Consider the following 10702-nt stretch of genomic DNA (forward strand, 5'->3'; position numbering starts at 1 on the left):
CTCACCACAAACACACACCACAATTAAACATGAACAAGATTTCCAGTAAACCATTGCTGGCTTTATTATCAGCAATGAACAAATAATAATAATTACTTATAAGTCATTATTTTATGCTTTATATTCTTTATCTGCACATCATTTTAAGAGCAAAAAAGAGCCAACCTGTGACTGTACTCAGCATGATCTTGATGCCATTCAGCATCGACCATCATATTTTCAAAGCAAGACGTGCGTTTAAGTTTAAGTCAAGTGTTCCGTTTCATAAATGTCACAAAGCAGGCTGTGTAGAGAATGAAAGTTATTTTCTTATGCATGAGAGAAGGCAATGGGGAGCTGGTTTTAATTCAAGTCAAGTCATCAGACTCCTTATTTGAACTGTGGATTTCAATTGGATTTACTAATCCTTAAAGTTTGACCTTAGACCAAGTGTTCCCTGTTGGAAGAAAACAAATGTTTTTACTCAAACAAATGCAGACTCTGAAGGGCATAGAGAGTGCAACAACTTCCCGATGCAGGATCCAGACAGATGTGAAGTTATCAATCAATACTCCAAGTATCATACTATTGTGTATTATTCTCCTATTACGGTTCTCTGGCGCTACATTCATATCATAAAAGCTACACAGAGCCTGTACAGTCCTTAATAGATACTATCATACAAACAGGCAACCCACTGCAAACCTGAACTCTCAATGTGTTTTTGTTTGACATCTTAATAAAGCGTCAGCGCATTTAAACAGGTCATAAAGAGACAATGAGACCGACCCGTGGCATGGCTTGGGATTCAGGGATGACGCAGCTACTGTATCCTGGAGCTGAATAACCGGAGCGCACAGATGATGAGCGGAAGCGCCAGTGCGCACCTCCCTTTAATAATCTGGCTGAGCAGCATCGCTGTCTTTTCAGCACAACTCACTGACAATCCAACCGACCGGAGAGGCAAGACAGGCGAAACTGACTTCCCTGCAACCCTCTGTGGATTTTTTTTTAAATCAAGATTACAAATCAGTAGAACTTTTTTTCTCTGTAAAAGGAGCTATCAAATCCTGGTTCCGAGTTTCCATCTGCTGAAAGTAAGAATTGAGATTTGTTGGTGTATTTCTTTTTTCAGGAGCGACCATGTGGTTTGTGGATGTATGATTTTAGGATTTTTCACTGCGGATTTTGATTTGTTTGTTTCCATGGTTTCACTATAAACTAAGTTCCGTTTTGTTTTTTTTATCACTCTTTGGAAGTCTAGAAAAATGCCCGCAACCACTTGAATTAACGTGTTGTAGTTTTAATGAGTTTATTATTTTACGGAAGACTTCAAACCCCCAGTCAGTAATTCCGGAGCCCTTGTTTTCCTTTAATAAGTGGAATTTGCGTATCCAGTCGGGATGCTGGTTCTAGTAGTTGGACTTTTGTACCTGGTCAGTGGAGGCACGGTGCGAAGCCAGGATGCTACAGGTAGCCGCTTCGTTTGTAACGCCATTCCCCCGGGCGCAGAGCCGGGCTGCGGGTACGATCCCACGGGGAACCGTGTCCAGAGCAGCAGCCCCGTGGAGGACGAGCTGCGGAACACGATCATCCAGCTCCGGGAGACCATCCTCCAGCAGAAGGAGACCATCGTGAGCCAGCAGGGGACCATCAAGGAGCTCAACTCCAAGCTGGTGCGCTGCGAGGCGGCAGCCGACGAGTCGCCGCAGGGCAGGTCCCGAGGTCAGGGCTCCAGACGGAAGGAATACGGCAAGAACACCATGGGGGACCTGCCCCGGGACCCCGGCGATACCATAGACCAGCTGGGCAAGACCATGCAGAGTCTCAAGGGTCGGCTGGAGAACTTGGAGGTAAGATGGCACAAAAATGCTGCTCCTGCGTAAACGAGCCAGAAAGGAACTTGGGCTCCCCCCGAAACCTATTAATTACTTCTATTAATAGCCACCAACGAAGCCAACTGCAGTATACACATTTCCATGCATGTTTTTTTGCAATATCTTTTAGCCCTTTCACAATATTCCTTACGCACACACGTCTGATAATAGGCCTACTCTGTGCTGCAGGAGTCCTCTCAGGGCGATCGTGAGATCAAAGGGTCACGTAATAGGCATGTCACATCAATGCGTTTTTATCAAGATAACTCTAATGGCAAAACCCGCAGGGTCGTCAATAAGGAATGAAAAAAAAAACGTTTCAAATGTGTAATCACGCATGTGTTGCAGGGATTTGTGAACGCAACCTTGAATAATGTATGACTGCTGTGTGTGTGTGTGTGTGTGTGTGTGTGTGTGTGTGTGTGTGTGTGTGTGTGTGTGTGTGTGTGTGTGTGTGTGTGTGTGTGTGTGTGTGTGTGTGTGTGTGTGTGTGTGCGTGCGTGCGTGTTCCACATAATGTTTTATCTGCAGTCATGTGCCTAATTAATCATAGCGGCTGATGGAATTAATTCCCGCAGATTTCACCTGCATCAAATGCTCAGTGGTTTAGTCGTTCATAAATTCCTGTTGCCCTGCAGAGCTTTATCTCAACCTGCCTCAGGAGACCTGCTGTGTGCATTCATTCCACAAGGCTCAGAGATAACTGATATTGAGGTCACCTATAGTGAAGTGCATTACATACAGCAGAAGGCCAGTGTAAGCCCTGGTGTTATCTCTTATGTCATGTTAACAGGGTAGTGCATTTTTCATCATCTGACAGCCCTGATATACCATAAACAATCACAACTCTAATTATTTAAATTCAAGGTTGTTTCTGTGTACAGTATGCTGCATTGCTGATCCATCCATCTCTCCAGTCCCTTCCCCGTCTCCCTCTCTCCCTGATTGGACACTTTAATACCCCGATCAAATCAAGGATATACTGCAGCTGTGAGGATACATATTACATTGCATTTCAATCACATATCTATTGATCTGCATCTGCTTAACATAATGATTGTAAGACTGGCTATAGGTCCCTTGAGCAGGACCTCTCTAACTAATCAAACACCATTTCTCAACAATTGCATCCAGGACCTTGCGTTTGCACCAGATTACCAGGGAATCACTCATTTGAGCTATTCAGATGGCTCCATTGTGTCATGAAAGATTAATCAAACTCTGTGAATGGGTCACAAAGTGTGTGAATCCCAGACCGCAGGACAACATCAACACACGCTTTAGAATTGAACATCTGACGGCATTTTGCTGCACGATGAAAGCACCACATAAGTGTGGAACTGTGCCATTTTTGTCAGCCCCCTTTTTTCAAAAAACATCTGCGATCACGCCTGGTGTGAACTCAGGGCGACGTCACTCGTGGCACCTACCTTCAATACCCTGCCTCGGGTGTTTGGCAGGTCACCAATCAAAGTCTGCCGCAGGAACAAACTGTCTTCATTTTGATATTGCTGTATGAAAAACAATGGTGCTAAAAGGATATCAGGCCTAAAGGGTAGATGCAATCAGTCCTCTACTGGTAATCTAGGTCTTTATGCAGACTGAATGCTTGTTTGAGTGCACAAGATTAACTGGATTAAATGTCTGTGTCATTGTTCGTATGTGTCGTTCCCTTCTGCCCTTATTCCATCCATCCATCATCCATCAACCATCCATCCATTATCCATCAACCATCAACCATCCATCCATCCATCCATTCATCCATCATCCATCATCCATTCATCCATCATCCATCATCCATCCATCCATCCATCTATCCATCTATCCATCTATCCATCATCTATCATTCATCATCCATCCATCCATCTATCCATCTATCCATACATGCAATCTTTCCCACTCGGCCTCCCAGCAGCAGAATTTGCGTCTCCCCAGCACAAACGTGTCAGCTGGAGGGGTCTCGGCTCTGACTCCTCTGCCACTAGAGCTGCGAGAGCTGCTGCGGCAGCGTCTTGGGGCGCTGGAGAGCCAGCTCCTCCGGAAGGTGGCCGATCTGGAGGAGGAGAAGAGCCAGCTCTACAATGAAACAGCGGCCCACCGCCAACGCACCGAGAGCGCCCTCAATTCCCTCCTGGAGAGGATCACGGAGCTTGAGAAAAGTAAGTGATACAATGGGTGCTGCAAAATCTTGGCCAGATTTAATGCCAGACTTTATTTGTCTGCCAGATTTAGCTCTAATTATTTAATCCCTATGCAAATTCCTGATGATGCAAGTAAAATCCTCAGAACACAAGTCTTTTTTTCTCAGAGCCATTCTCGGAGCAGCTCCTGGTCTTGAAAAATAAGGCTTGGAAAGCAACACTGAATGTTTAATTAGTATAAGAACGATTGGAGAGATGTCCACACTCCAGGGTATCACTTTGATGGTGGACGTCAGAATAACAGAATATATTTGCGGAGAGGAAAATTATTTTAGAAGATTATGTCACCACTCACTGGACATCTCCTGTGAGACCCATGTCCCCCGAGACTTAGTCGATTGAGTCAGGTTCTGTTTGAGGGTACAAGTTTTAACCAAAGTAAATTGCTCACATTGAAAGGAGGTGGCCACAACAGCACACCCACCTGTAGAATATAATGACTCAATACAACAGCCCCACAATAAACACTACCTTAGTGAGCCTTATTAAATTCAATTTACGTCAAGAGGTGTTGAATCAATTTTACAGTGATGTTTGAGGCTCTGTGGTGTTGTTTTGTCAGCGGGAAATGTGGAGGTTTTTCCACTAATGATTGCCCTACACTGAATTTGTAACATGATCTTGTTGTCTCCCTGCTCTGGGTTTACAATAACAAGTACCAGGGATAGAGTGCAGCACCCCGTGATCCTGTGAAGTTCGAGCTTGAGCTTGTGGGAGAACATTATGAATGAGTGGCAGCAGACCATGTTTATAGCATCAACATCGGAAAAAGACTTCCTTCATTGCTTTAACCATATAACCATATACAATTATTGTCCATCAACAGGTAATAATGCCTTCAAATCGCCCGAGGATTTCAAAGTGTCCCTCTCGCTTCGCACTAACTACTTGTATGGACGCATCAAGAAGAGCCTCCCAGAGATGTACGCCTTCACCGTGTGTATGTGGCTCAAGTCCAGCGCCATTCCCGGCATAGGAACCCCGTTCTCTTATGGCGTGCCAGGCCAGGCCAACGAGATAGTTCTCATCGAATGGGGGAACAATCCCATTGAGCTACTGGTTAATGATAAGGTAGGTCCACAATGAAAAACTGGTGCACACTGTTCTTTAATTATTTGTTGATGGAGAGGAGAGCAACTTTGATTGTTTCCCTCTGCCCTGATTTTCCGAGGGAAGCTCAGAATCATTCATGCTCGCTTGGCAGCGCTGCTGGCTGTAATGATGCTGGTACAAGTGGATCAGCAGTGACGCTAATTCAATGCAAAGAATTCATGAATTCAGGTTGTTCTAGCTAATGTATGTACATGTGAGCACAATCATGATATGCTGAGGGGACACTCGCTGACTAGCAGCTCTGAAAATTTAATTTAGCACCTTATAAACATTTCATATCATTAACCGACATTCCACACACACACACACACACACACACACAAGAATAACAGTAATTCATTAGAGAACGTGTGCTGCCGTTTGTGCTCATTTGAAGGCCTCGTCGTCTTTGCTCTCTGCAGAAAATACTGTTGCTACACAGTCACATACTGTGAGGTTTCAGTCAACGAACGGGATTTCAGTTACTGTAACACAACAGGAAAAAAAAGTGTTAGGAGCATGAATATTTTACGGCGTTTAGCCTTAAAAAGAAAAGAACTCTAATTGTTATGTTGATGCTGTAATAGTAAGGTTTTTCTGTTGGCACAGTTACTTCTGCAGCAGTGTAATGTTGGATTTGGGGGATTTTTTTGTAAAATGCTCGCGCACTGGAGAGCCCCCCCCCCCCCCCCTTTCCCTTTCTCTGTGTTGTTTACGTTGCCTGTTATTGGCACAGGCAGGTCCTCTCACAGCGTTCCCTTCACCATGCATTATACATGTGTTCAAGTCAGACAGATGAGAGAAAGATGGTGGGAGAAAGGGATGAGAGCATGAGGGAAAAGAGGGAAAGAGGGGAGGAAATAGAAAATCTGCAGAGCTTCGGGGAGGCGACAGGGTGCTGAGGAGAGAGAGGGGAAAGAGCGAAAGATCAGACGATGCCAGGAAAAAGGAAGTTATAATGTAACAGAGAGAGAGAAAGCATCAGAGCAAAAGAGAGCGATGTGGAGGAGGGTGAGGCAAGACTAGCGGATATGAATGCCGTATGTGCAGCAGCACATCCATGTGTTGAACTTGTTTGCAGTGATAACAGGGTCCACTGGGGCACATTTTGTTATGCCGTTCATTTGGCTGCATACTGAGAGGGAAGCAGGAAGCTGCCTTGACTACGAAAAAGTGCAACGTTGTATTTTGTATTTGTGGGTGGCTATGCAGTCTACTTTTATTGTTATAAAGTAGCATCTTCATCAGAATCGTAAGTCTCTTTGTTCAGGAACTTTGTCGATATCTCTTTTTTTTTCTTCTCCAAAGGTCAAATTGTGTAAAAGATGCTGTTGGTATCTTTATTTTCCAATCAAATGCAGCTGCCAGGAGTTTTAATCTGTAATGAATTCAACTGGTCTTGTACAACATTAAAAATGAGTTTGTTTGACAAGTGAGCACATGTAATCTGATGCTTATGAATCTCGTGTGATCTGGAACACAACTTTCCGAAATTTGAGAAAATCTTAAAGCAGTTCTGTTCAGTTTATTGTGGATTATTACAGAATTTTGCTAATAACACTCCAAATGTATGTGGTGGACTTGTTCTTCTTCGACGCCGTGCATGTGAGCTGATTTCAAACAAAACCTTATAGACTGTTGGTAGGAAGTAGATAAGTATGACCTTCTTAAAACATTTTACCTGCAGAACCTTATCGACAGACTTTTGGGGCTAAAGAAGAAAATGTCCTTTGAACCAGAAGTAAAATACACAATGGACCTTTTTCACAGCTGACATTTTGACATTTTACAGCAGGAGAAGCATCGCCATGCCTACTAACACTTGCATTACTTTCAGATCTCAGTTTAGGTGTCAGGTCTCCTGCTACGACAAGTCAAAAAGTGCAATTCTAAAAAGGCCATTGGTCAAATTATAATTTCTACTATTTTATTGACTGTAACATTGTACCTTTTAGTTTATGAGAGTTTTGTAGTCTTTTGGATGAAAAAGAGTGAGTCATGTATTCACAGTGTATGCTCTGTGGATATGGTGTTTTAATATTAAACTCTTTCTGTACAAAACATCACCGCTCTCATATTTTACGTAGTGCGGAATACTTAACATCAATTTATTTTTCATTTTAAAATTTCTAAATCTTCAGCAGTCAGTGAGACTATTCCAACTCAGACAGACTGTATAATATATAACTACTGTGTTCCCTGCAGTCCCAGCGGTGTTAAGATGCCACCCGGCATCCTTAACCAGAACAATTGCCTCTGCAGTTGCAAGTGGCTTGGGTTTCATTTCCAGTGACTCTTCCCATCTTTTCAGGTTTATGTGTAACTGCAACAAGACACAAGTGTGAAGTAATTCTGTAGGCTCAGATGGAAAAGGCTAATGAGTTACCACACTCATAATCTCATGTGTTGTTCTGTATCCTCAGAGGACTATGATGTCATTGGTTGGTAAAACAACCAGTTGTTTTTCTTTGATCTCTGAACAAAGTGCAAAAGCATAAGAGGACACTGTTTTGCTGTTAGCAACCTAACTGCTTTGAAGGATGTTCTATCCCTTGATGTCACCTGGGTAATCTAAATTTTATATGTCGCACCGGCTCATCTGGAGAATTCTCTGCAGAGGGTTGTCTCTTTGAAGCGCTAACCCTTCTAATTGCTGCCCTTGTTTTTTAGCGTGCCGCAATTAATCTCAAATCTCCCTTGACTCCTCTTGCCCCCTTGTGCTCCCCCTCCCTGCTCCTTGCTCCTGGGAACCCCTTGACCAGGTGGCCCAGCTCCCTCTGTCAGTCAGTGACGGACGCTGGCACCACATATGCATCACCTGGACGACCAGAGACGGTTTTTGGGAGGCTTACCAGGATGGCGAGCGTCTGGGCACCGGGGACAACCTGGCCCCCTGGCACCCAATTAAACCTGGAGGGGTGATCATCCTGGGTCAGGAGCAGGTAAGGGCACTAAAGAAGCTTAGCTGTTAAAGAACAGGTGTGCTCGCATGCGTGTGTGTGTGTGTGTTTCCTTGTGTCAGTAAGATCCCTGGGTGTATTCTCCCCCCTGAGTTCAATGCCAGAGGCAGGGAGCAGGGGAGAGAAGGCAGGGAGGCTCTTCTCACGCTATCATGGCCCTTTCATATTACCTCATTCATCTACTTCTAAAGGGCACCTTTACGCCCTTTGGAGCTGCGATAGCTGGTTATTCTAACTGTTAACTTCATGACAGCCCCGTGTATATACTAAAGAAATGTACAGTGACGTATGAATGATGTCCTCAGAGAGACATCAAGTCACATTGCATTAGAGTGGATGTTTTCTGTCACGCACACAAGGTGAGATTGCTGCATGTTGCACGGTATTGGAGACCGCTCAACACATATTTAAAAGTGGCAGCACACTGAAAAATATTCTGAGTTGTTTGGCAGTTTGATGGAAATCAAACAGAATTGATGCATTTTAATAAAAGTTTGATTGCATTTCCTTCAGAAGTGAACTCACAGACTTTCATCTCCCGCTTCTCCTTGAAGGACATAGTCGGAGGCCGTTTCGACGCCACGCAGGCCTTCGTGGGCGAGCTGAGCCAGTTCAACATGTGGGACCGAGTGCTGCGGCCCGTGGACATCGTGGGTCTGGCCAACTGCTCAGCCTACATGCCGGGCAACGTGGTTCCTTGGATTGACGCTAATGTGGAAGTGTTTGGTGGTGCGAGTAAAGCGGCTCTGGAGATCTGTGAAGATCGTGCTTTTGATTCCTAAAGGATCTGACGTAAGGAAATTCAGCATCGCCGGGGGGATCGAGAGGCCAAGTAATCTGACTGTTTGTTGCTTCAGTCAAATCCCAAAGAAAAGGGTAGTAGTGCAACACTTTTACATATTTGTATGACTGTGCATCTGTTGATGTGTCCATTGAATTTGAGCCCTGAAGACATTGCAGGAGACTTCAAATTAGTGTGCTCATCTGAAGAAGATATGCTGTTGCATCAGTCTACTGTAATGATATGACTGGCTGTCATTCTGCGCTTTCTCTCCAGTAGATCAGCTTTCATTTGACTCCTCTTTGAAAACAGCTCTTTTTGGTTGCATTCCTTATGCTGACAATGCTGCACTGTATTCGTAGTGAATGTGAGCTCAAACAGGCTTTGATGTGCTGTGGAACAGTATTCCTCAGTTACATTGTAGATGACTACATGCTGCGAGCTGTGAGCTTACTGCCTGTTTGAAGGGAAAACCAGAAAGCACAGGGAAAGAAGGTGGACGCTCATGAGTTCAAAGTGGACAAGAACAACCTTTCGCTGTTGATTACTTTTGAAAAATGACAAAATATCTAAATAGTACGCATGAGCCCAAGCAGTGAATGGACGTCACTTCAGAAGTGCCAGTGCATGCTTTCTGTCAATATACAGTGTGTGTTGAGCGTCCAAAACAAGCCAATGCAGCGTGCTGACAGCATTACGTAAGTGTGTGTGTGTGTGTGTGTGTGTATGTTCATGGGCGTATGGCTTGTCTTGCGTGTAAAAAAGACCGGAGATTATGAGGGAGGGAGGACATTTTCATTCTTGTAAATCTATGCTTAATACCTCTCTGCCCCTTGAGCAGCTGCCATATCCCAAACAGCTTTATGGATGGGCTGGCTCTGCTCAGGTCAATAGCGATGTCGGACGGCTGCCCAGGACTGGCGTATCGACAGAGTCGTGGAGCCCTGCCGAGTGCCCAGTGAGGGCAGGGACTGCGGGTTTGACCCTCAATGACAATCCTTAATTCCTCATCTGGGTAGTCATTTTGTTCATGAATGAGTATGGTGGGGAGCAGTGCGGAGCTAAGTGCGCCATTAAGATAGACAGATCAAATCTAGCGATGCAGATGTCAAACGAGAGCAGCACTCTCAGTCGGGTCTCGCTGAACAAGAACACAAATTTTGTTCCATGGATATTTATGGATAGATTTATTTATTTTTAAAAATAATGTAGGAAATCAATGGATTTTGGCGCAGCTTAGTGAATAAAACTGATGCTTTTTGCGGCTTGATTTTTGTTAGTCCTTAATGTTGTGGTGGACATTCGTGTCAATGCTGTTCGTCAGTAAAATATTATCAAGCTTGGGGCTGGAGCCCTATAAGGACACAATATAAAAGAGGCAACAAAGGCATAAACATCGCTATCACTGCCAGAGTTTCTTTTTTTCTTCCTTGTGGAATTTCTTCACTGAGTAGACACTTGCACACAAGCCATTAAACAGCTTCTATCCACCGTAGAAAAAAAATGCAGTTTGATATAGAGTAAAAAAACAATATGAGGGAGTCAGTTACTGGACAGCACAGAATGTTGTAAAAGGGAGGGTGCACTTGTTGGATATGTCACCAACACAATGTGATTGTTACTTTTTTGAGTGTCTTTGTTAACAATGTTTCAATGTAAAATCAAGAGACGGCTATCTAGTAGAGAGTGTATTTTTTTGCTTTTCCTGCTCATGATTTTTGTCCATTAGCAGCACAATATGTTAGAAAAAGTACCAAAAAAATGCAGAAGTACTTATAGAAATGCTTTGTTTAAATATGGTCAATGGCCTTT

General features: G+C 43.9%; 1 protein-coding gene across 1 annotated transcript; it reads left to right on the plus strand.

The window, feature by feature from the left end:
* Positions 1–1382: 1382 nt before the first annotated feature.
* nptx2a (neuronal pentraxin 2a) lies at positions 1383–8891 on the plus strand (the record flags this gene model as incomplete). The annotated part of the gene is made up of 5 exons (XM_079176790.1): positions 1383–1832; positions 3769–4015; positions 4884–5128; positions 7912–8091; positions 8664–8891. 5 exons carry the CDS (start codon positions 1383–1385, stop codon positions 8889–8891), a joined length of 1350 nt encoding a protein of 449 aa, XP_079032916.1.
* Positions 8892–10702: the final 1811 nt, after the last annotated feature.

Source organism: Pholis gunnellus, assembly GCF_910591455.1.
Source record: "Pholis gunnellus genome assembly, chromosome: 17".
Classification (NCBI taxonomy): Eukaryota; Metazoa; Chordata; class Actinopteri; order Perciformes; family Pholidae; genus Pholis; species Pholis gunnellus.